At 43.0% G+C, this 25,292-nt stretch overlaps 1 protein-coding gene across 2 annotated transcripts; it reads right to left on the bottom strand.

Moving 5' to 3' along the window:
• LOC133492612 (voltage-dependent L-type calcium channel subunit beta-4-like) lies at window positions 1-23,804 on the bottom strand. 2 transcript variants are annotated; one of them, XM_061805056.1, is made up of 14 exons: window positions 23,670-23,804; window positions 20,151-20,234; window positions 11,145-11,315; window positions 10,937-11,059; window positions 10,726-10,853; window positions 9,435-9,511; window positions 9,005-9,024; window positions 7,066-7,146; window positions 5,589-5,647; window positions 5,402-5,511; window positions 5,142-5,293; window positions 1,320-1,415; window positions 1,050-1,235; window positions 1-968 (listed from the first exon to the last, which is right to left on the bottom strand). In XM_061805056.1, exons 1-14 carry the CDS (start codon window positions 23,730-23,732, stop codon window positions 705-707), a joined length of 1,614 nt encoding a protein of 537 aa, XP_061661040.1. In that variant the 5' UTR covers window positions 23,733-23,804; the 3' UTR covers window positions 1-704. The 2 variants fall into 2 exon arrangements, with proteins under 2 accessions (XP_061661040.1, XP_061661050.1); XM_061805066.1 differs by having other exon boundaries at window positions 1-965.
• Window positions 23,805-25,292: the final 1,488 nt, after the last annotated feature.

Genomic DNA, 25,292 nt, shown 5'->3' with positions numbered 1-25,292 from the left:
TCTAATTTAATGCTTTTGAATTGAAACTTTTCGAGCAGACGCTCCTTAAAGGTTCTCCAAATAGTATTATTCCAGTTTCCAAACTGATTAAAGAAGCAGAACACTTATTTCTACATTTCAGTCTGACCTGTTTGCAGCACTTTTCCTCTCTTAGATGAACCACGAAGTAACGTTCGATGACCAAAATAGTTCAATAATATTAAGCACCAATTTTTCAACTGGCAGCTCGGTAGACAAGTGCCCATACACCCGCTTTCAAGACAACCCCAGACCACGTGTCTACAATCTTGTCTTTGAGAAAATCTGACCTTAGGATAGACACAAAAGATCTATTAAAGAAGGAAGCAGACATTCATCTATTAGCATGCAGTAAGATAAAAGGTGAGAGGGATTTTACATTGTTCGGCAAGGGTCTCGGTGTCCACTGGACAACCTTTCCACTGCTGTGACTTCACATCAGTAACGTGTGAAAACTGCTGATGGCAGCAAGCACAATCAATGCAACGTCTTCAGAATATAATCCAGAAGGTCCAGCAGTAGGCTGCGCATCATGAAACTCAATTTTTTATGAATCTTTTGGAGGTTTCATACACAAAAAACCTCCCTGAAAATAAGGAAAACTCGGGACGATCTTGGCTCTGTTGTAGTGATCATTTATGGAAAGAATTTAGAATAGTTGGGGACCCGTGACGATTCACATAGGTTCAGAGCCGATGCCGGGAGTCATGACTGTAGCTGCCCGGGGAGCTGCGGTTCCGGTGTGGCTTGTATGCATCCTGATAGGGGTCCTGGTAGTCCTGATAGGGGTCCTGCGCCTCTCGGCTGTTCTGTGAGCCAGATGATATTCGATTGCGTCCCTTGTGCGCCCGTTCATTATGGTAGTTTTCGTCAGATGTCATCAGGTTACGACGTTCGTTTGCTGTAGAATGGTCGCTTGTGTGGTTGTTCTGTTGCATTCTTTGGCTCTGCTTTAATAAGGGACAAGTAAGACATGATACAAAGGGTCCCATGTGTCAAACCAACAAGAGCCTGAATTGGACAGCACATACCTGTAGTCCGGAGATGGTGGTCGTGTATGCCGTGAGGGTGCTGGTCCCGAGGTTGCGTCCCAGCAAGGGGTTGAGGGGCGTCGCCAAGGAGGTATGTGTTGCTTTCCAATAGGCCTCAAGATATTCTGCAAGATGCTCGCAGGCATCCTCTAGCTGGTTCTCATCCAGAATGATATCAAACATTTCCTGTTGGCAGCAAAAGCTCGACAATTATTATTTTTCATCATTTCAATGAAAATAGGCCAGTATGATATGAAATCGGTCATCTACTGGAGGACATTGAGCAAGTTTGTCTGCAGCCACAAGCTGGACATTCAGGTGTTTGCTCTGGGACTTCCCTCTGGACTTGACGAGCCTCTGCAGAACCTGAAAGACAAATGTGTTCCTATGATCACGTTGCAGCTTTTTGGTGGACCTGGGCAGACATCCAGTCAGTCACGAGTATGTAATGCATATGGTCAGTGTAAGTTTTTGTGAGCTCCACATAAACAGTGCATCACTGCCCTTAAAATGTAAAGCAAAGCAAAGAAAATTTATTTGTATAGCAGATTTCATACACGAGGTAACTCAATGTGCTTTACATGATTAAAAGCATTTAAAAACAAAGGGACAAAACATTTAAAACAGGATAAAAACAATAAAAATGACAAACACAATATTTAAAAAAAAAGACAACTAAAACTGCATACAGTGCAAGTAATATGATCAAAAAGTGGATAGATTCTAAAAACCATGAAAAAAATAAGTCTTTTCAAACTGGATTTACAAACATTCACTCTTGGGGCTGACTTTACCTCTGTTGGCAACTTATTCCATTTGTGTGCAGCATAATAGCTAAATGCTGCTTCACCATGTTTGCTTTGGACTCTGCTCTCCACTATTTGACCTGAGTCAGCCGATCTCAGAGCTCTACTGGGTTTGTATTCCGTAAGCATTCCTTTCATGTATTCAGGACCTAAATCATTTAGTGATTTATAGACCAGTAGCAGAATTTTAAAATCTATTCTAAAGCTGACTGGAAGCCAGTGCAAGGACTTTAGGATAGGAGTTATATGCTCTGACCGCTTTGTTTAGGTCAGAACGCGAGCTGCAGCATTCTCAATGAGCTGCAGCTGTTTAATAATCTTTTTGGGGAGTCCATTCAGAAGACCATTACAGTAGTCAAGTCTACTTGAGATAAAATCATGGATGAGCTTTTCCTGGTCTGCTTGACACATACAAGATTTCACTCTCGATATGTTTTTCAGATGGTCGAAGGCAGTTTTTATGATTGATTTGATATGATTGTTGAAAGTCAGGTCGGAATCAATCAGAACACCAAGGTTTCGGACTTGGTCTTTGGTTTTTAAAGATAGAGAGTCCAGGTGTTTACTAATAGCAATATTCTTTTCTTTATTGCCAAAAACAATTGTCTCAGTTTTGTTGTGATTTAGTTGAAGAAAATTTTGGCTCATCCAGTAATTTATCTGATTTGGACAGTGGCACAATACCTCAATTGAACTGTGGTCATCTGGAGACACTGCTAAATATAACTGTCTGTCATCTGCATAGCTATGGTAGTCAAAATTAAAGTTTTGAATAATTTAACCCGAGGGTAGCATATACAGGTTGAACAGGAGAGGTCCAAGAACTGACTCTTGATTGACCCCATAGGTCATTGCCATTCGCTGAGACCAAGCACCTCCAATGGTCACAAAGTAGCTCCTTTCCTCTACGTAGGACGTAAACCATTTAAGGACCGTTCCATTCAGTCCTAACCACGTTTCCAACTTGTTTAGCAGTATATTATGATTTAACGTATCAAAAGCCGCGCTGAGATCCAAGAAGACTAAAATTGACACCTTTCCTGAGTCAGTATTGAACCTTATATCATTTAGCACTTTCATAAGAGCAGATTCTGTACTGTGATACGTTCAGGACTATGATTGAAATTTGTCAAAAAGTCCATTTAAATTCAAGAAATTGCTGAGTTGATTAAAAATAACTTTCTCAAGAATCTTGGCTATGAACAGGCGATTTGAGATGGGTCTATTGCTTGCTAACATGGAGTCGTCCAGTGCTCTGTTTTTTAGAAGAGGCTTAACAGCAGCTACTTGAGAGCTTGGGGAACCTTGCCAGATTGAAGTGAGCAATTGATTATTTGCTGCAAATCAGGTAGCACTGACTTCACAATAGTTTTGAAAAAGTCAGATGGTATTGAGTTGAGACAGCTCGTTGATGGTTTCAACTGCTGAACAGTTTTCTCTACAGTTTGTTGGTCAACTGTATCAAATTCTGACAAGTTTTATAGTTAGAGTTTTCTTTAGGTGGCTTCATATCTGAGATCGTTCTATCTTTTTGCTGATTTGTGCTGACGTTTAACCTAACGGATTTATTTTTTCTCTAAAATAACAGGCAATCATTGCATTTGTCAGCTGTTACGAGTTCTGGATCTGATTTTTTTTTGGGGGGGGGCTTGTAAGGTTGTCAACCACACCAAATAGAGCACGAGTATTGTTGACAATCTTACTAATGATTTCAGAAAAGTGTTGCTGTATAGCTCTAACTCTTGGTTAAAATTACAAAGAGACTGTCTGTGGAGGTCATAGTCAAATTGGAATTTAGTTTTTCTGCACTTGTGTTCCTATTTCCTACACTCCGATTTAGATCCCTTGACCATCATTGTGCTCCTTCATGGTGTTCTAGGTCGCCTCAGGATGGTCTTGGTTTTAACAGGAGCGACAGCATTCATGGCATTTGTGATTTTCGAGGTGAAATTGTCCAAAAGTTCATCAACTGTCTCAGGATTCAAAGTCTGTAGCACAGTCAAAGTGTCTATAAACTTAGTGGGAATACTCTCATTTATGTACCTTTCCCTAATAGAGATAGAGGTTGTCTGAACTTTTGGAAGAATCTGTAATTCAAAAAAATACACAAAAATGATCAGATATAGCCATATTCTTAATGTCAAGTGATAGAATTTCAACATCCTTAGTGATGACCAGGTCTAAGATGTAACCTTGAGTGTGAGTTGGACTCTTAATATGTTGAGGGAGGTCAAATGTGTCTAGTATTGCAGAAAGGTCTTTGGATATTTTTTCCATGTTATTGTCAACATGAATGTTAAAGTCCTCTGCCATGACAAAATAGTTGTACTTAGTACAAATAACTGACAGCAGTTCTGAAAAATCCTCCTTAAATTTTTCACAGTGTGTTGGAGGTCTATAAGTTATTAAAATGATAACCTTTGGGTCACCCTTAACTAAAAAAACACAGATATTCAAAAGAGCTAAAATCACCCAGTATAATTTATTTACATTGAAATGATGATTTAAAAATAACAGCAATACCACCACCTTTTTTTTCCCCAGTTTGACACTTGTTCATAAAATTAAATTCTGCTAGTGTTGCCTCATTTAAAATGGTATTATAGCTACTTTCCGTTAACCATGTTTCATTTGATAACAAAAAGTCCAGACCATAGGTTGTAATGATATCATTGATCAACATTGATTTGTTACCCAGTGACCTGATATTAAAAAGAGCTAGTCTTGCTGAGATGGCTGGAGAGAATGGTTCGATAGACTCACACTTTATCCTCACTAAGTCGAAGGTTCTACTTTTTTGGTGCCATATCTTTTTGACCAACTTTCTGTCCCTTGTAATTACAAGGATGAAAAATCCCTGATCTCCTTAGGGGTCCGAGTTATTCTGGAAAAGACCCGGTAATTATCAGTCAGATTTACAGATAGTCTTCATGGGTGGAGGCAAGGCCTTTTGATTAGTTGATGGTGGTTTCAGGCGAGGGGGGATGAGAGGAAGGTCTGTACACTAATTCTATCTAGATGAAGATTTGTTTTGGAATATTTGTATCATTTTTAGTAGTTGTTGTTGTACATCAAGTAACCCACCTCCATGTAAAGGTACTGTGGTGAAAATCACTCAATTTAGATTGAAGAAAGCAAGAAAATGACCCACCTAACATGTCACTGTTACCAAAATATTATGGAATTGAGTTTGTCCTTGCTGAATGAGTTTTCTGTGACCTCTTAACAAGCTTTATATTATGCCGACGAACATGACCTCCATTATACTGGACTTGCTCAAACTTACCTTTGGTGAGGACACTTTGACGTGGACAATGATGGGGGCCAAGGAGGTCTTAAGGAGCTGAGCAGGGTGGTTGATGGTGTCGGCGTCGAGCACTACCAATTGTAGTGAGCGAGCCAACTCAAAGATACGCTCAATTTCACTTTGAACTTCAGCTGATGACACAAGACATGAGTGAGGAGCGGCTGAAGACACTAACACAGAACTCTATCCGTACAACATGTAGCTTTCTAATAGGCAGTATTTAAAGTGTAATTTCTTACCTAAGCTGGAACGGGTGTTGGATCGCTCTATAATGGCCCGCTTACTGGGGTTGTTGAGGACGGACCTCTTGGCTAAAGATATATCTGCTGTGACTCTTGTGATTGATATTCTGTGAGTGAAGCAAATATTCTGCAGATTGATTGAAAAAAAGAGAAAGAAACAAAGGAAGCATTGCAGTTTTCTCACCTGCCATCAAATCGGTGCTTCAGAAAGTCAAAGAGTGCTTTCTGCATCATATCAGTCACCTGCACAGATGAGTTTTACATTTGTAATGCCATCTGCTACAAAGCTCTTATTTGTGCTGTTGTCATTTTTTTTAATCCATCCATCCATCCATCCATCCATTTTTCTATGCACTTGTCCGGTTTATGATTAGCTGGAGTTTATCCAAAATCTTTTTGTCTGAGAGACAGTTCACCCGGGTCTGATCAGTACTAGTCAATGACAGGGCACATATAGACAAACAATCATTCACATTTACAGTTAATCTAGAGCACAGGTGTCAAACTCAAGGCCCGGGGGCCAGATCCTGGCAGCCATATATATATATATATATATATATATATATATATATATATATATATATATATATATATTTTTTTTTTTTTTTTTTGTGGCCCGTGAGAGCAAATCATGTGCTTGAACCGCCGTGCATGATAATCACAGGAGCCCAATAAGAGAACATTTCTTTGGCTCTGGCCGTTTCTCCCATCATGCCCATTCAAGTGTAACTATCTTTGCCTACTATCATTGCCTACGTGAATTAAGTCACCCCAGGAAAATTAGTGTTCCCCAGCATGAGTACTCGACAGGACCCTCTCCAAGGGCTAAAAAAGGGTTGGTGCTCTGAGCTGGTGTTTGAACAAAGGGAACAACAACAAGAACAAAAATCAGGATCAGTCCAATTACCTGATGACCAAGTAAGACTACCCTCTCATCCACCAGTGTGATCCTCAAACTGCAGGCACTGAGTCAGGGGACAATAAGTAAGCTCACACATTCTCAGTACCTCTCACTGTTTTTTCTCCAGAATAGGAGAGTGCAACCTCTCTGAAGAGGATAGTTACCCATGCCCAAGCTTTGTGTTGAGGTGAGACTGGCTGTCAACTCAGAACGTCTTGACCTTGCACACTAGCTCAAGTTTCTTCCCTGCCAGAGGAGGCACATTCCACATCCCCTAGAACCAGCTCGCAGCTTCCATTCTTGGTTCCCATCCTTGTCGCCATCCGACTCACTCACTATGCATCGGACTCCCTTGGCCCCTCCTACAGGTACCCATGGGAAGCAGGACCTAAGTTATCACTATGTGCTATGACCCATATTACTACTTAAAACACATTCACCATCCAGGAGAGGGTACCCATGGGAAGCAGGACCAAGTTATCACTTTGGGCTTTGACCCATATTATTACTTAAAGCACATTGACCATCCAGGAGAGGGTACACATTGTCTAATAATTCTATTCTTTATAGGGAGTTTCGAGAGCATGCTTTGTCTGGTGTCTCATCTTGGAGCTATTTTCCCTGAGCTGTAAACTCTTGACAGTTTATTGTAGCTCCTTGGGACGTCACTATAGGGTGATGGCTCAGGAAAGAAGGAAGCCAGAGTACTCGGCGAAAACCCACTGCAAGTACATCACATACAAAGGCTTCTAAAGCTCACCTCATAACCCTTGAGTGAGGGTCCCACCAGCACCACTGGTCTCATGGAGGGTACAACGTCATATGGGGGGATGTGCTCCGTCTGTCAATCGAAACATTTAGTCAGCAGCAGCCTGCTTAATAGGAGAGGGAGATAATGGAGCCAAAATAACAGAATTGAACACCTCCAACGGGCAGCGAATGAACGTGAATAGACCCCTCTGTAGAAATTATAAATGAATTAGCAGTTCTTCGCTTGCATAACAGAGCTACGTGTGAATGATTGACACACTTGATCTGTGTTGAGCGATATTTTGCGATGATCTGACTGCACAAACGTGTCGCTTTGTTGCCAGCTACGGTAAACAGGACTGTGTTTGCACGAAGGTATGCCCTATATTTGATTTTCAATACATGTCTCATATAAATGAATTAGCAGTTCTTCGCTTGCATAACTTAGCTACGTGTGAATGATTGACACATTTGATCTGTGTTGAGCGATTTTTTGCGATGATCTGACTGCACAAACGTGTCTCTGTTGGCGGCTCCCGAGCTAAGCTAAACCGGACTAGCGAGTCCTAAAAGCCTTCGACGTGCACCGAGACACCAAGACTAAAGGAAGGATGTTTGAGGACACTATAAAGTAGTGATTGCCGTACTCGGTCGGGACTTACATAGGTTCGGCATTAATTTAAGAATAATTATTGAGGGGAGCGTGTGACGTTACGCAAAGAAAACGAGAGAAACAACTCGTAAATCAAGCCTCGCCTTCTTCTTTTCCTTCATGCGGCGGTTCACAAACGGCTATACAGATACACATACAGATTCTGCACACAAGTGTGATAGGTAACACGAAAATAGGAAACTGTCAATGACGAATTCGTCTTTGGGTTATAATATATTATATTATGTGGCTTCTCGGTCTTCCTCTGACTCCGGAAAGATCTCGCGCTAATATCAATGGTTTCTCCGTCGATATGCATGTAAATACCATTGAAATACCCTTCGCTGAAATACTTGAAGCCCTGCTGTCTGCTTTTCAACGATATTTCACTGTTAGCTAAGAATGCGAGTGAGAAATCAGCCGGTAAATCGGACAGTTTCGCCCTTTTCTTTTCTTGTTGCGCTGCCATTTTTGCTAATTGTTTGTCTGACGTTAGCGCACGTGACGTGACGTCACTTCAGGAGGCGTGGTTAAGAGCCCTGTACGGAGGGGTCAATTACAATCACTTGTTGAAATGATGCAAACTCACAAAAGCCATGTTTCCACCAAGCAGTACAGTTTGGTTTAATTTGGAACAATACAGCATGTCCTAAAGTACTGTGTTTCCATTGGAAAACATTTATGTGGGAGGGGGTTAGCTGTGTAATCTAAATACAAAATAGTGTCCTATCCGAGATAAATATTCAAATAGGTGGACACATATAAGGTATGTGAACAAGTAATGAAGACAGAGCACATCCAGCAGTATGTGTGGTATTTATTTCGCATCTTATACGAATAACACAAATGTGTTTGAGAAAAGGTATTTTGTGCTCTTCCCATTCCATTCCCATTTGTTTTTGATGTGAAGTTTTTGTTGTAATCAATGCATGAACTGTTTGTCCCCATTGCCACCCTTTTTGGTCCACAGAATGTTGTATTTTGGTCACTTTAACAACAATGTAAATGTACTCAATCAAACCGTAATGATTGATGAAAACAAGCCTTGAATGCAAGAAGAGAATGAAAGGATGAGGAGCAACATGGCAATGTTGTCTTGAAACAGACTTAACTAGTTGATTACAGTTTGTATTTTGATAGATGTAGAAAAAGACAACTTTGATACTTCAGTGAGTCTGAAGGATTGTGCTCCAAGTGATATGTGGCCGCTTGCTGTAGCGGCACAAGCTCCTGTCATTCAGCAATGGAGGCCACAAGAACTCAGTGGATGCTTCATGAGTGGGTCTCACCAACTTACCACTTTTTGTTTCTGCTTTCCTGTGGAAGGGGAGAAAAGACTGTCATCAGTGGCTGGTTGGGGGAGGAGTCACAGTCAGAAACCTTGAATGCCATGAGCAAAGAAAACCTAGCAACTATCAACTAGGATAGAAAATGAGAAAATGTGTTTCTATGCTCCTATTATAGTCACAAAATCCCGAGTGCTGTTCAGGGGGATTCATAGTCTTGTCGTTGGATTCACACTGTGGTAAGCCCCACTCTCAGAACGCCTGCAGTCCTCAACTGGAGGAAGAGGAGGATCATGGAAAAATGTACCAACAACCGTAGGCTCTAAGCAGAGACACGGTAAGGTTTTATGCTCTTATTCTAGACTGCTGTGGTTCTGGAGACTCATCTCTAAGTAGGTGGCTGGCTACTTAGGGCCCTCTCCCCCTGCCTGATGCGCTCACCTGCCGAGGATATCAGGGGTCGGACAGAGGCAGAAACCTCATCCTCTACACTGGAAGAAGAGTTCCTTCCAGACTTACTGGAAAACATAAGAGGGGGATGAAGAGAGACAGAAACACAGCATGGCATTAATGCAGAAAATGTGATGAAACGACAAGAGATCAGTCCAGGAATTCCGACTATAGTGAAATTGAAAGTGTCCGCGTGTCTGAGATGCTTTGATGTCAGTCACCAAACTCCACAGAGTTAGTGTTAAGGCCGACTATGAGGCATGAAAAAGTGCACGAGTTACTGTACAAAAGCTGGGTGACATAACCTTCAAGACACATTAAGCACACAAGAAATCGCATACAAAGTTAATGGGACCTATTATTAGGGCCGTTGAAAGCCATTGCTTGAGTAGATTGGATGGTCTATGTAGGCATGAGTTAAACAGGTTTGTACCCAGTCGAGAGTTCAAGAGGTTTTTAGCATTTACTTAGCTATAAAGACCCTCTATGCTCTGGTGTAGTGATTTCAGTGATTTTTTTTTTCTAAATACACCAAACATTTTCAAAGTTAAAACAATATCCAAAGACTCAGACCAATATAGTGCTCACATTTCAGCTGTTTGGATTTTTTAGGTTGTATTTTCAGTCGGTGGACATGCCCTGATGACAGCTGGGAGGAAGTTTCTTGTTTTTACAATATTGTACCTGTATTTCTAGATTTTTTTTAATTATTCAAATGTGACAGTTTTGTTAACACTATTCTATGGTGTGTCAAGTATGTGTGCTTGTCAAGGGATTTTTATTTTCACTTTACAGGGACTTTAATACTTAAATTCAGTAAAAACATTGGAAATGCAAACGAAACATGGTTTTAAATGCAGATTCTGGAAAAACAACTGTTATCATTTCAATGTAACCAACTGTTAATGCTTCGTGTTTAAATCAGACAACAGTATGCATTCGTATAAGTATGGGTATCCATAAAATTAACCCAGGTGGACTGCAACATGATAGTAGTTTTTGTACTTCTCTACAAAAGCATGCATATATTTACGACACCGTTACTGCTGCCAATGAACTCACAGTACTTAAAGAAAAAGTCTTTATTCAAATATCACATGTATGCAGAGTGTGGTGTTTTTTTAAAGTCCCATTCTACATTTTTGCATGTGACACTTTCACATAGTTAGAATATTATCTCAATTAGGCATTTCAAAGATTTGTCCATAGGCTCCTAACTAGAGGAAGCTAAATTCCCACAAATTGTAAACAACAATATAGAGCATGGTCTTTTGCTACTTACCCTTGGACTCGCCCTCTTTTCTGCTCCTGCTGGAGCCTGATGTTCTCCAGCTTCAGGGGGCTCGGGATGAAGCCAATCTCGCAGCCCTCTTTCACCAAACGTCCAATCCACCAGTCGTTGTTGAACTTCTAGCGACAGAAGATAGGACACAACAGCACCAAATTGTTCATCATTCGTGAGAAATAGAGTAACCAAAAAAGTTCAAAAGAACCTCTTTTATGTGGAGGAAGTCCTTGGCGTCGAAGGAGATGGCTGTGGCGGGAACTGGAACATCCTCATCCAGAGCGCCACAGTAGCTGACATTGGTCCTCACAGCAAACGCTACAGGTTTGGTCTGAAGGCACAGTCACACTGTGTTTTGTGACTAGAAAAGTACCTGAAATCTTGACACCAATCATATGTATGATGTATTTGGCTACCTTGGCTCTCTCTAGCTGGATGGTGGCTTGCTGCTCCCGCTCCTGTCGGCTCTGTCCCGGTCCTTGGCTCTGGCTTGGGCTCTGGCTCTGGACCTGGGCCTGCACATCACGCTCCTCCTCCAGAGAGACATCTGAGTCTGATGGTCTACTAGTATATGAATCCGCTGAGCCCTGCAAACATGTCATACAGAAGCAGAGGCTTCCTTCAGCTAGCAGCAATATAGGATCAGCAATTTCAGGATTTTTGGAATGTTCAATAATGCATTTAGGAATGGTGGAAAAGGCAGCACATTCAGATGTTTCAAGGTTGATATCAAATCAATATTTACTTGCAACCTATCTACGATACAGTATGTACAAACTACTCTCCCATGAGATCAGCCACAAACATTGTGATTGTGGCATCATTTAGACAACAGGGTGGAATGTGGACCACAATTAAATAGAACACAAATGCCACTGACAAAATAGTATCCGCTGCTTGATTTGATCGCTTTTGGAATTATTAAATAAAAGGAACATTTTGCTGATTCCGTACAGCAAGATCAGTTGGGCAGAGCATGCTCTGCTTAGCGGAGGAAGTCATCTGTGTAATGGCTTTTTCTTAACTGGCTCAAAGAGACAAAACGGTTACTTCAGCTCATTTACAAATTTATGAAATATAGACAATAATGTGGCATCTGAAGTGGATTGGTGTTGAGTTTCCGAGGAAATGAGTGTGAGGTCCAATGCCGCTCATATTTTTTTTCCATCACAAGTAACGAAATAACAGCATGTGTGCTCACACCATTTTTAACTTCCATGCCGAATCACTAAGCAAAGCATCTTTTCATCTGTCTGGATGCTTTGCAGCATCCAAGCCCTTGTCCAAGTATCTTCAGTATGTGACTCATCAACATCTCAATCCACTTAATGACATCACGATGTGTGATTGTCCCAGCCCGAGTAGAACCTACACAACGGGCTGCCCTAGTAGAGAGGAAAATGCTTGGTCTCGTCTATTGTGAGAAGAGCCATGTCAAAATGATCATCGTTCAGTCTTCTTCCTGGTCCGAGGATGAGCTGAATATCTGTGAGCGTTAGCGTGATGAATGCTGAATGGCTTCACACTGCAGCAGCAGCCGCACATCATGCACACATATGGTGTGGAAATAGATAAAATTGATGGAAGACAGACATCAGAAGCCATCTGCCAAATGTGCACCCCCACCCTGACTCACACACACACACACCACACACACACACACACCACACACACACACGCATCCACCCAACCCCCCTTCCAGCCAAAGCAGAGCCCACCATCAAACTCTATTGGCTCAAAGGCCTTTCGAGCATGCTGCGTGTATGCACAAAGACCGCACCAAACATCCAAAGACTCACCGCCTCAGAGTCTTCAAATCCATGCAGATACAAATTGTCATACATGGAGGTTTGTTATTCCAATGCACAGCTTTGACACGGAATGAGGGGGAAGAGCAAGTGTAGAGGCAAATGAAGAAGGAGGGGGCACCAGAGAAGGGGGAGAAGGATGGATGGGATGACGACAATCTCTTCTTTTCACAGCACAGAAAGCTCTTTCAAAAAAGAGATCTGTCTCCTCCCGTTGGATGGCGTATGGTCCTCTGGAGCCTTGACGGATGCAGCGTCTCCCTGGTCCCACAGAGCTGCTTCACATTATAAGATGGAGAGACTCTCTCTGGAGGTAGCCCAATCCTGGCATTTCATTTCATCACAGGCAAACAGCGAGTAGTAGCAGCAGATCCTGCCTGAATATCCAAGTCTGATGACTGAGCAAGTGTGCATCAATATGATTGGCCGGCTTGCGGGCCAGTCACCTTAGAGGAAGGAGGAATCAGCGTTGGAGGGGGGTGAAGCAGCTTCCAACCATTTCTCTTTTTGAGTGCTTTCTCAGAGGAGAGCAGATATTTTCTTAAAATCAACCAACTAATAAAAATAAGCTACTACTGCCAATAATACAAATAATAAATAATTTCTTTATTGGTACTAATTTAATAATTATTATCATTATAATTATTATTATTATGTATTATACAAACCCCAATTCCAATGAAGTTGAGATGTGTAAAACTATAATACAGTATTTAAATATGAATAAATATAAACAGAATACAATGATTTGCAAATCTTTTTCAACCTATATTTATTTGGGGAGACAGAAACTGTCATGATCCTGCCGCTCCAGCCCGGGCTGTGCGGGTGCCCGCGCGGCCGCGCTAATTGGAAGGCACACACCTGTGCCTTATGCGGGCTGATTATCCCCTGTATATATAGGACCCCGATGACGACTGGTTCTCGGCCAGATCGTTGAGCTTCATGCCCCGTTCGAGTACTCCCGTATCCCTGATCGTCAACCCGTGTGTACCGACCTCCGCCTGTTCTCTGACTGACCCCGTAAGCCTAACTCCTTTGACACTTCTGCCTTCCGTGTACCGACTCCTGCCTGCCCGCTGACCTGCTCTCTACGCCCGACGTCTCAACTACCGCTGCTGCACCTGACTGCCTGCCCGATCCCCGACCATTTAATAATAAACGTTTTTCCCAGAACTACCTTGCATCTTCTGTGTCCTCCTGCATTTGGGTCCTACCTCTGTTCCGATGGGTCGTGACAGAAATAGGATATCTAATGGTCACACCGATCACCTGATGTTTGTTTGGCATGTTTTTTTTTCTTTCGCAAATATTCACTCATTTTGAATTGGATACCTGCAACACGTTCCAAAAAAGATGGACAAGGGACATATCACTAACACACTAACACATCACCTTTTATTTTAAGAACACTCAATAACCGTTCAGGAACTGAGGACAGAAACAGTGAAGTTTGTAATGCTTCCCCTGCCCTTTCAATTTAACCATTCTGATGTTGATTGAAAATGCAACCTGACAGAAAAGAGTTTTAGGGGATAGACCAAGGGATAGTACAGAGAAGAAGAATTGGGGTGTGAACCACAGCAAAACAATAGTTAGATAAGTCGTGTAACATAAGTGTAATACTACCAGTAGTGTAAGGAAGTCATCCAAGGAAAGAGATTAGCGAAGAAGTGGGACACGCAGAGGACTGAGGAGAGGCGTAAGGAAAACCTTGAGATGCGTCGAAGGGAAAAGGTAGAGGTGGCAAAGACTAAACAAGTGGCATATGACGACATGTACTCCAGGTTGGATACGAAAGAAGGAGAAAAAGAGCTCTACACGTTGGCCAGACAGGGGGATAGAGATAGGAAGGATGTGCAGCAAGTAAAGGTGATTAAGGATAGTGATGGAAATATGTTGACAGGTGCCAGTAGTGAGCTAAGTAGATGGAAAGAGTACTTTGAGAAGTTAATGAATGAAGAAAATGGGAGTTAAAAAGGCACTGAACAGAATGAAAAATGGAAAGACAGTTGGACCCGATGATATACCAGTGGAGGTATTGAAGCAATTTGGTGATGCGGCTGTGGAGTTTTTGACCAACTTATTTAATAGAATACTAGCAGGAGAGAAGATGCCAGAAGAATGGAAGAAAAGTTTGCTAGTCCCCATTTTTAAGAACAAAGGTGATGTTCAGAACTGTGGAAAATACAGAGGAATAAAGATGATGAGTCACACAATGGAGTTATGGGAAAGAATAGTGGAACCTAGACTCAGGATGGAAGTAAGTATCTGAAGCAACAGTATGGTTTCATGTCTAGAAAGAGTACCACAGATGAATTATTTGCCTTGAGAATGGTTGTGGAAAAGTACAGAGAAGGACAGAAGGAGCTACATTGTATATTTGTAGACCTAGAGAAAGCCTATGACAGAGTACCAAAAGAGAAACTGTGGAACTGGATGTGCAAGTCTGGTGTGGTTGCGGATCGAGAGAAAGTCTATGACAGAATACCAGGGAACTATGTTAGACTAGGTCAGGACATGTATGACGGCAGCAGAACAGCGGTGAGATGTGCCGTAGGTGTGTCAGAAGAATTTAAGGTGGAGGTGGGACTGCATCAGGGATCAGCTCTGAGCCCCTTCCTGTTTGCAGTGCTAATGGATAGGCTGACAGATGAGGTTAGACTGGAATCCCCTTGTACCATAATGTTTGTGGATGATATTGTGATCTGCAGTGAAAGCAGGGAACAGGTGAAGGAACAAATGGAAAGATGGAGGTACACACTGGAAAGGAGAGGAATGAAGATTAGCCGAAGTAAAACAGAATATATGTGTGTGAATGAGAGGGGCGGAGGGGGGAGGGGAAGAGTGAAGCTCCAGGGAGAAGAGATAGCGAGGGTGGACGACTTCAAATACTTGGGGTTAACAATACAAAGCAATGGTGAGTATGAAGATGCTGAGTTTCTCGCTTGGTGTGAACAGGTTGGATAGGATTACAAATGACCTTATTAGAGGGACAGCCAAAGTTGGATGTTTTGGAGACAAGGTGAGAGAGAGAGCAGACTTAGATGGAAAATGATGACACGCTGTGGCAACCCCTAACGGGACAATCCGAAAGAAAAAGAAGGAGTGTTACAAGATCAAATTGTGTTCTTTTTTTGTGGACAGGGCAGACACCTGGTGCAAGAGCTAACTACAAAGTAAATAGGACAAGATGGACAGGATGTGGGAAATGAGAAACGCTGAGCTACTGATGAGTGGTGTGGTGGTGTACTTTTATAGTGTCTAAACATTAGTGGGAACCTGTGAGTTGTTACAGTAGATATGGTGTGTTGGATATTTTAGGTATTTCATATATATCTAATATTAGTTCTATTAGTCTACCTTCAACTTTCCCAGCATTTGTTCTGTTGTGGCTTCTAGCTCTCCTGATCATGCTGTTTGTAAAAACGTGTCCATAAATGCTTTATTGTTATGTTGTTCTACTGGCTCCACGAGTGTAAAACTTGGTGCAGCTGGATATAGATCATTGTTTAGATTTTGTCTTTCTTTGTCCCTCTCACTTTAATATAAAGAAGGGACGTCTAGACTGAACTTCAGGAAGGGGTGACAACCTTTTGGACTTTCCTCTCTTTGCAAAAACTTTTGTTTCTTTTAGTAATAAAAACCCACAAAGATACGATTGCTTCCTTACTTATGGTGTCAGAAAAAGATTTTGCCAAAACAATGGAAAGATTTCAGACTCCCTGAAAGCAAAAACCCGTGGATGGGAGGAGTTCGGTAAGGCCATGGAGAAAGACCTCCAAACGACTTCGAGGAAATTCTAGACCGCCATCCGACATCTCAGGAGGGGGAAGCAGTGCACCATCAACACTGTGCACAGTGAGGATGGGGCGCTGCTGAACTCGACTCAGGACGTTGTCAATCGGTGGGGAGAATACTTCGACGACCTCCACAATTCCACTGACATGTATTCCCGTGAGGAAGCAGACTTGGGGTTATTTGAAACAGGCTTTTCAATCTCCAGAGTTGAGGTCATAGAGGGGGTTTAGAAGCTTCTCGCTGGCAAGGCCCCAGGGGTGGATGAGATTAGCCTGGAGTTCCTAAAGGGTCTGGATGTTGTGGGGCTGTCCAAGTTGAAATGCCTCTGCAACATTGCAGGGACAGTACCTCTGGATTGGCAGACTGGGCTGCTGGACCCCCGTTTTAAGAAGAGGGACAACAACCCCTTTTTAAAAAAAGGGGACAGGAGGATATGTTCCAACTACAGGGGGATAACGCTCCTCAGCCACCCCAATGAGGTCTATTCAGGGGTGCTGGGGAGAATATTCTGTCAGGAAGTTGAATCACAAATTCAGGAAGAGCAATGCGGTTTTAATTCTGGCCGTAGAAAAGTGGACCAGCTCTACACCCACTCCAGAATCCTCGAGGGTGCATGGGTGTTGGCCCAACCAGTGTACCTGTGTGTTTTGTGGATTTGGTGAAAGCGTTTGATCGTGTTCCTCAGGGAGTCCCATAGGGGGTGCTTTGGGAGTCCTGTGGGGTAACGAACCCCCTGACATGGGGTGTACGGTCTCTGAACAAACCGGTGTCAGAGTTTGGTCCAGATAGCTGGCAGTAAGTCAGACTCGTTTCAGTGAGGATTGGACTCCACCAAGGCTGCCCTTTGCCAGTGATTATGTTCAGAAGTTTTATGAACAACATTTCTAGACATAGCTGAGGCATAGAGAAGGTCCGGTTTGGTGGCCTTAGTATTGCATCCTTGCTTTTTACAGATGGTAAATTCAGTTGAATTCAGATTCTGTTGGCTTCACCAAAACCAGGATCTACAACTCTCACTGGAGTGGCTAGGATGAGAATCAGCACCTCCAAATCTGAGACCATGGTCTTCACTCGGAAAACGGTGGCGTGCCCTCTCCAGGTCAGGGATGAGATCCTGTCCCAAGTAGAGGAGTTGAAGTATTTTTTGTTCACAAGTGATGGAAGAGTGGAACACAAGATCGACGGGCATATCAGTGCGACGTCTACAGTGATCAGACTTTGTAATGCTCTGTTGTGGTCAAGAAGGAGGGCAGCATGGTGACACAGCTCTAGAGCATTGGCCTCCCAGTTCTGAGGACCGGTGTTCAAATCCCAGCCCTGCCTGTGTGGAGTTTGCATGTTCTCACCGAGCCTGCATGGGTTTTCTCCGGGTAGTCCGGTTTCCTCCCACATCCTAAAAACATGCAACATATATTGGACACCTAGACTGCCCCTAGTTGTGACTGTGAATGTGACTGTTGTTTGTCTCCATGTGCCCTGCGATAGGCTGGCAACCAGTTTAGGGTGTACCCTGCCTCCTGCTCATTGACAGCTGGGATAGGCTCCAGCACTCCCACGACCGTTGTGAGGATACAGTAGGTGGTTAAGGATGGATGGATGGATGAATGGATGGATGGTAAAGAAGGACCTAAATTGAAAGATAAAGGTCTCAATTTACCAGTCCATCTACTCTCCTACCCTCACCTCTGGCCATGAGCTGTGGGTAACGACCAAAAGAACAAGATCCCGGATATAAGCGGCCAAAATTAATTTCCTCTACAGGCTGTCCAGGTTAGGGTGAGAAGCTCAGTCATCCAGCAATAACTCAGATTAGAGCCGCTCATTCTCTGCATTGAGAGGAGCCAGATGAGGTGGCTTGGGCATTGGTTTCCTATGCTTGCCAGATCCCACCCTGGTGAGGTATTCCAGGCACATCTCACTGGAAGGAGACCCAGGGAATGACCCAAAACATGATACTAGGTTTCTCGGCTGGCATAGGAATGCCTCGGGATCCCCCTGGAATAGCTGGATGGAGTGGATGGGGAGATTGAAGTCTGGAGTTACCTGTAAGTACTGTGGCAGTGAGAAGACATGTGTGAAGTGAATCTATTTTCAAGAATCCCCCGCAAAGTCCCTCTGTTGACAAAAAGGCATGTGCAGAAGAGGCTACAATTTGCCAAAGAACACATCAACTGGCCTAAAGAGAAATGGAGGAACATTTTATAGACTGATGAAAGTAAAATTGTTCCTTTTGGGTCCAGGGGCCGCGGACAGTTTGTGAGACGACCCCCAAACTCTGAATTCAAGTCACAGTACACAGTGAAGACAGTGAAGCATGGTGGTGGAAGCATCATAATATGGGCATGTGTTGGGCCTATTTATCACATGCAAGGGATCATGGATTGGTTTGCATATGTCAAAATACTTGAAGAGGTCATGTTCCCTTATGCTCAAGAGGACATGCCCTTGAAATAGGTGGCAAGGCATTTGGACAGAATGAGGGGCAGCTGTGGTGAAGGATGGCTCCAGGATTCCACAATCATATCTACAGTCTGGAGTGTCTTGAGCTCCATGTTGTCGGCCATGCTACAGCTCCAGCCAGTCCACTTCTTGTCGATATGCCGACTCGTCACTGTCTTTGATGAAACCGATAACTGTGGTCTCCTCTGCAAATTTCAGGAGTTTGACACCGGGTACGTTGAGGTGCAGTTGTTCATGTAGAGATAAAAGAGTAGCGGAGAGAGGACAGAACTTTGGGGTGCTCCAATGCACAATGCAGGTGTTGCGTGTAGATGAGGTGATCTCTTCCAGCCACATCTACTCTGTACTGCCCGTCAGCAAGCTATAAATCCACTGGCAGATGGCAGGTGAGACGCTGAGCTGGAGGATCTTGGAGCAGAGCAGTTCAGGGATGATGGTGTTCAATGCAGAGCTGAAGTCCACGAAAAGGATCCTCGCAGAGGTCCCCTCGCCGTTGAGGTGTTCTAGGATGAAATGCAGTCTCATGACGACTGCATCATCTGCAGATCTCTTTGGTCAGTAGGCAAACTGAAAGGGAGTCCAGTAGGGGACCTGTGACACTCATGAAGTGGTCCAGCACAACACATTCTAAGGACTTCATTACCACAGAAGGTAAGGGGACAGATCTGCAGTCATTTAGACCCGAGATTGCAGGTTTCTTGGGGACTGGGACAATGTTGTAGCATTTGAAACTGGATGATTCTTTGCATAGTTCCAGAGATCTATTGTAGATCTGTGTGAAGACTTGAGGAACCTGGTCCACGCAGAGTTTCAGGTAGGATGGCACACTCTGGCTGGGCCTGTCGCTTTGTTAATCTTTTGTTGTTTGAAGATGTGAAATGAAGCTGCTGGAAATCCTCTCCTTAATTGGTGTAATGCAGTGATTCTCATAGTGTGGTGTAGCTCAACACCCAAGTGAGGAAAAGTGGGACAGAAAATGGATGGAGGGCTGCATGGATATTTCAACGGACCGCTAATGCTCAAACTGTGCAATGTTACAGTAGTTTACAGTAATATCAAATATACTTTTTAGGAAGAAAACTATTATTTTTGATGAACCACGAGGCTAATTACACCACTGTTTATGATTATTAGGAATTATGGTTGTACTCAGAGGGAAGACTGTTCTTTTTAAGTGGTATGTAACGTATAAAGTTTGAGAACCACAAATGTACATCAACCTCCTGGCAGTCAATAGGAAGTGTGTGACCAACATGCAGATGCCATGCACAAGAACCCAAGAGTGCACGGGACAAAATGTTATGGCGTACAATCACAATTTCATGAGTGTGTGTGCATCTCACTGCTCAGCACCTGTCTAAGAATGAAGCTCGTCGATGTTGTGCTTCCGTCAGACCTCTTCAGGCGGCTTCTCCTTGAGTATGTCCCCCGGTTCCCCTAGACCAAGCAAAGACAGCATAAAAGAAAACCACAAAACTTCATTATTTTAAATGCACTGATTCACATTGTCCATCTATCTATTTTTACACCATTAAAATGCTATTACCATGTAAGTATAATGCATCAATTTGTTGAATAGCTAATCATAACAATAATATTAATATTTCAATATCACTGTCACGGCATGGTGTACAACTGGTTGAGCGTTGGCATCACTGTTCTGAGGACCTCGGTTCAAATCCTGGCACCCCCTCTGTGGACTTTGCATGTTCTCCCCATGCAGCAAGGATTTTCTCTGGGAAATTTAGTGTATTTTTAAATATTACAGCATTATAAAACAAGGTTTTTCCAGACTACAATGTTAGTGCTTAATAATTTGTTGAAAATTACTAAATCTCAATTTTGTCTGCTCTCTCCCAGCTGCACTAGATGCAGCAAACGCTCACGTTTTCACCTTTAGTCCAACACACAATGTTCTATTTCTATTTTTGTATGCCCATTTTATCATTATTAGTGTTGTTTACTTTCTTAAGTTAAACCCCTTTGTAGATGTTAAATATACTATAAATGTCTACTCTTGGTTGTATTTTTGTGTGTGTTCCGTGTTTAAGTCATTTATAACTCAAAACTGACATGGACAAGAGGCGGCTGCTCATCAAGCACCCCAGAGACATGGGTGACAGGGGGCTGCTGGTCAGACACTGCCGAGACATGAGCAAGAGACAACTCAGGGTCAGGCACCGCCGAGACATGAGCGGGGTCTGCTGGTGCCTCCTCAGCCTGCTGCTACCGGGGGTTGGTAGGAGTCGATGCAAGAGGGGCAGAGTGCACAGAGACTCGGGAACGTGAAATGGGAATCATGGGTGATATAGAATAAGTTGACTCACTGGCAGATTTTACCTGGCACGGGGTGGGCTTTGTGAAGTGGGAGGCATAAAGCTGAGCTCTACTTGGATGACCGGGGTTCAAATCCCAGCCCCGCCGTTTGTATGGCATTTATATGTTCTCCCCATGCCTGCGTGGGTTTTCTCCAGGCACTCCGGTTTCCTCGCACTTCCCAAAAACATGCATTAATAAGACACTCTAAATTGCCCCTTGGGGTGATTCTTAGTGTGACTGCTGTCTGTCTCCATGTGCCCTGCGACTGGCTGGGAAACAGTTCAGGGTGTTCCCCGCCTCCTGCCCAAGGAGTAGGAAAGGCTTCAGCACTCCCGGAACCGTCGTGAGGATAAGCGGTTCAGAAAATTGATGGATGGAGGAATGGATGAATAGGAAAATATTTCTACTCAGTGCATGATAAAGGAGAAACTGGATCGAGGGACGTTTATATTTATTATAAATATATATTTATTTCTCACATAAATGCTTTGGCATCAAAAATGTTTAATATTAGGTTTAATTCTAGAACACAGTTGTGAACTTTTTTTTTAAATCTACAAATGTTTGAAGTTTGAGAGTGTTTAAACTAGAGGAATATGAGAAAATGTTAATTGTTTTCTGAGAAAGTTTATAATATGTGTGGTTAGGGATTTAAGATCCTTAAAACATAAACGAAATTAAAAACAAATGTAAATGAAAAAAAAAAGATAAGACTAAACAAAATGACAAACCTGTAAAGAAAAACACATGCACTGCAAAGAAAATAAATATCCTGTAAATGAAAAAATATATATATAATGAACAAAAAACACAAAAGATAAAAACGGGTATTTTCGGGACCCTAACCACCGCATTATGACAGGGTTCACTGGCATATTTGGCAGACATTCTAGAGTTTTTAGGTTAGAATCTGAGCTTGGGCCTTCCTGTGTAGAGTATCATAGTTGTCTTCCATATTCTCTCTTCCCTTGCATAGGATATCTCCTGGTACTTCATTGTGTACACCAGTGATTTCCAACATTTCTAGAGCCAAGGCATATTTTACAATTGAAAAATCCCGCGGCACACCAACAAAAGTAAATGTCACCAAAAATGGATCGATTAATTACTGTGTGTACCTCCTGCCATCGAGGAGAAGATTTTTTTTGTTCTGTCTGTCATTGTGCCTCACTGGCATAAATAGATGAATAAAGATACATTTTTTTCCTGGAACAAATGTTTTTTTCTTAGCAATTACATAAAATTGGATAACTCCCCACGGCACACTAATGTACCCCGGCACACTGTTTGGGAATCACTGGTGTACACATTCCAAAAACATGCATGTTAGTCTTATTGGAGACTCAAAATTGTTCCTGTGAATGCTTCTCTGTCTGTAGGGACCACGCGATTGGTGGGTGACCAGACCAGGTTCTATAGTGGCCAATAAGGGAAATGTGCTGCTCAAGGCCATATATTGTAAACGCAGGAAAGAGGCAGAAAAAAAACCCACAGTCACATAAGACAACGCAAAAGAAAATTTGTGCAAGATTCAACAGGTTTTCAGGTTCAGGCTGTACCCTACCTCCTGCCCGATAGTTGGCATAGGCTCCAGCACTCCCATGACGCTTGTGAGGATAAGCGGCTCAGAAAATGGATGGCGATATTACTCCTTCGAGCTGTCCTCAGTACGTCCTCTCTTTGTCACACTCGAATAAATGATAACGTACTTACACTCCAGAGAGGATAATTAATTATCTCCCAGTGATTTGTCCCATTTCTGTGCATGTCTCCAGAGTGAATGACAATATCAGAGAAGTCAAGCCCCACCTCTCTCAATGCCTAAAACAAGGCCATTCATCTGGGTCACCATCTCGCTCTGTTGCCATATGTATGCCAACAAAAGGTCTCAAAATAACTTGGTAAAATAAGATGGAGTTCTATTTAAGAGCTTTTGTACAGCAGTACAGCATTGTTTTCACACATTAGAACTATACAATTGCTATCGTTTGGATAAAGGGTGATGGGCAAACTGAAAGGCAAAAATCTTAAAAAGATCAGTAAATCATCTAAACATTGTAGTAAAAAGGTTCCCATGGAAAAGCTGTCATCTTCTGCAACAACTTTTCATCAAACAATATTATGTTTAAACTGTCATAAACAAAAAAGAAACAATATAATTTCTGGGCGGCACAGTGGATCAGCTGTAAAGTGTTGGCCTCAGAGATCTGAGGTCCCGGGTTCAATCCCAGACCCGCCTGTATGAAGTTTGCCTGTTCTTCCTGTGCCTGCGTGGGTTTTCTCCGGGCACTCCGGTTTCCTCCCACATCCCATAAACACGAAACATTAATTGGACACTCTAAATTGCCTCTCGGTGTGATTGTCAGTGTGGCTGTTTGTCTCTATGTGCCCTGCAATTGGCTGGCAATCTGTCCAGGGTGTACTCTGCCTCCTGCCAGTTGGCAGCTGGGATAGGCTCCAGCACTCCCGCGACCTTTGTGAGGATAAGCGGCTAAGAAAATGGCTGGATAGATGGATGATTTCAGTCCATGAGAAGCAATTTAGAAAAGATACCTGGAATATGGGCGCTTGGATGCCCTCACCAATCTTGTTTCGTATGTAGATGTGTCGGGACATTTCAGCCAGGACATCGGTCCAGACTGCTGGCTGCTCCGGTGTGGCCCAGCGGAGGGGTGGCGGCTTGCAGGCTGTGTGCTCCAGCTTCACACCGCGCAGCGGGACATGGACGCTTGCTGTCTAATCTCAGCTATGTGGATGCTGGTGCTCCTGCTGCTGCTGTTGTGAGCTGGGAAGCTTGTGATAAGGATAAGAATGATGAAGATGATGATGTTAATGATGGTGATGATTGTGATGCACGCCCACTCATAAGCAGATGGACCCGAGTGATGGATGAGGGAGGGGGGTCTTTATTTAGTCTGCGGCAAGGGATAATTGAAGGCTATTTTAGACATTACAAGTGTTATTCCAGGCCCACACGTGAAACAGGTCTATTTGGAATAATATACAAGGTCATACAAAATATATGACATCATTTTTAAACAAATCTGAGTAAATAGAATTAAAAGGGCTTAATGTTAAAAGAGAACAAATGTCAAAATGTTATTAAAAATTAATTCACAAAGCTGTCATCTCTGTTGGGTAACGTGAAAGGAAATAAAGGACCGGAAAAACCAGACACGTGATAGAGTTGCATACACTCAAGTTATTTCCCAAAGGGATAGTGATAGCGTACAAGGAGGACAGGACAACTCAAGGTGGGTGTAACTCGCAAAATGGATGCGTAAAAATAAGCATAATTTAGTAAATAGCAGGAGGCCCGGTTGCAAAGCTGTAAAGCGTTTCCCTCACAGTTCTGAGGTACAAGGTTCACTCCCAGTCCTACCTGTGTGAAGTTTGCATGTTGTCCCCATGCCTGCGTGGGTTTTCTCTGGGTACTCCGGTTTCCTCCCACATCCCAAAAACATCCAACATTAATTAAACACTCTAAATTGCCCCAAAGTGTGATTGTGAGTGCGACTGTTGTCTGTTTCCATGTGCCCTGCGATTGACTGACAACCAGTTCAGGGTTTTTTATTACAAATATTATCTTTTTCATTGGTAGCGAGCTGCCTACACCCTCTACACTCAATCGATTATGAGTCGAAGATTTTCCTCGGCTTAATGATATGTCCAAACCTGGTGAGTTAGTAAGGCTCAGCATCATCAGGTTCGCACTCAGACTCGGTGTGATGACGCACTTCATTTGGGTGCTCTTGCGTAGAATAGGAGTTGCCCTCATTGGTTTCTGGTCGCTCTGTGGTAGGTGCACTGTTGTCCAGCAGATGTCGCCGGTTGCGAAGAACTGGCAATCACTCCTCTAGATGTGGTAGCTTCGTGGTGTTTCAGCTGGTTGAGTGAATGTCGCTGGTTTCCAGGTGCCATCTTCCTGCTGGAAACGGATGGGTGCGCTAGAAGGTAGTGTCAACAGTGGATCTGTCGTAGTGTCTCTTCTGACGCTGCTGACAGTTCTCCCTCCTTGCATGGACAGTTGCTTCAGGATCCACCTGAGGTTGTAATTGCTGTGTTGTCACAGGCAGGATAGAACGCAGTCTATGGCTCATCAAGATCTGGGCTGGTGATTTGCAGCCATCGGCAGGTGTGTTTCTATTCTCCTTAAAACAGAGATATGGGTCTTTC

Source organism: Syngnathoides biaculeatus, chromosome 2 (genome assembly GCF_019802595.1).
Source record: "Syngnathoides biaculeatus isolate LvHL_M chromosome 2, ASM1980259v1, whole genome shotgun sequence".
Taxonomy (NCBI): Eukaryota; Metazoa; Chordata; class Actinopteri; order Syngnathiformes; family Syngnathidae; genus Syngnathoides; species Syngnathoides biaculeatus.
Note: the sequence above shows the minus strand (reverse complement) of the source record. Positions and strands in the feature narration are given on the sequence as shown.

Coding starts and splice junctions, on each gene's coding strand:
- LOC133492612 (XM_061805056.1), bottom strand. CDS start 23,732: ATGTCCCGACACATCTACATACGAAACAAGATTGGTGAGGGCATCCAA. Junction 5,648..7,065: donor CCTCACTCAAGGGTTATGAG/GTGAGCTTTAGA, acceptor TCATCTGTGCAG/GTGACTGATATGATGCAGAA. Junction 5,512..5,588: donor AAGCACCGATTTGATGGCAG/GTGAGAAAACTG, acceptor CTTCACTCACAG/AATATCAATCACAAGAGTCA.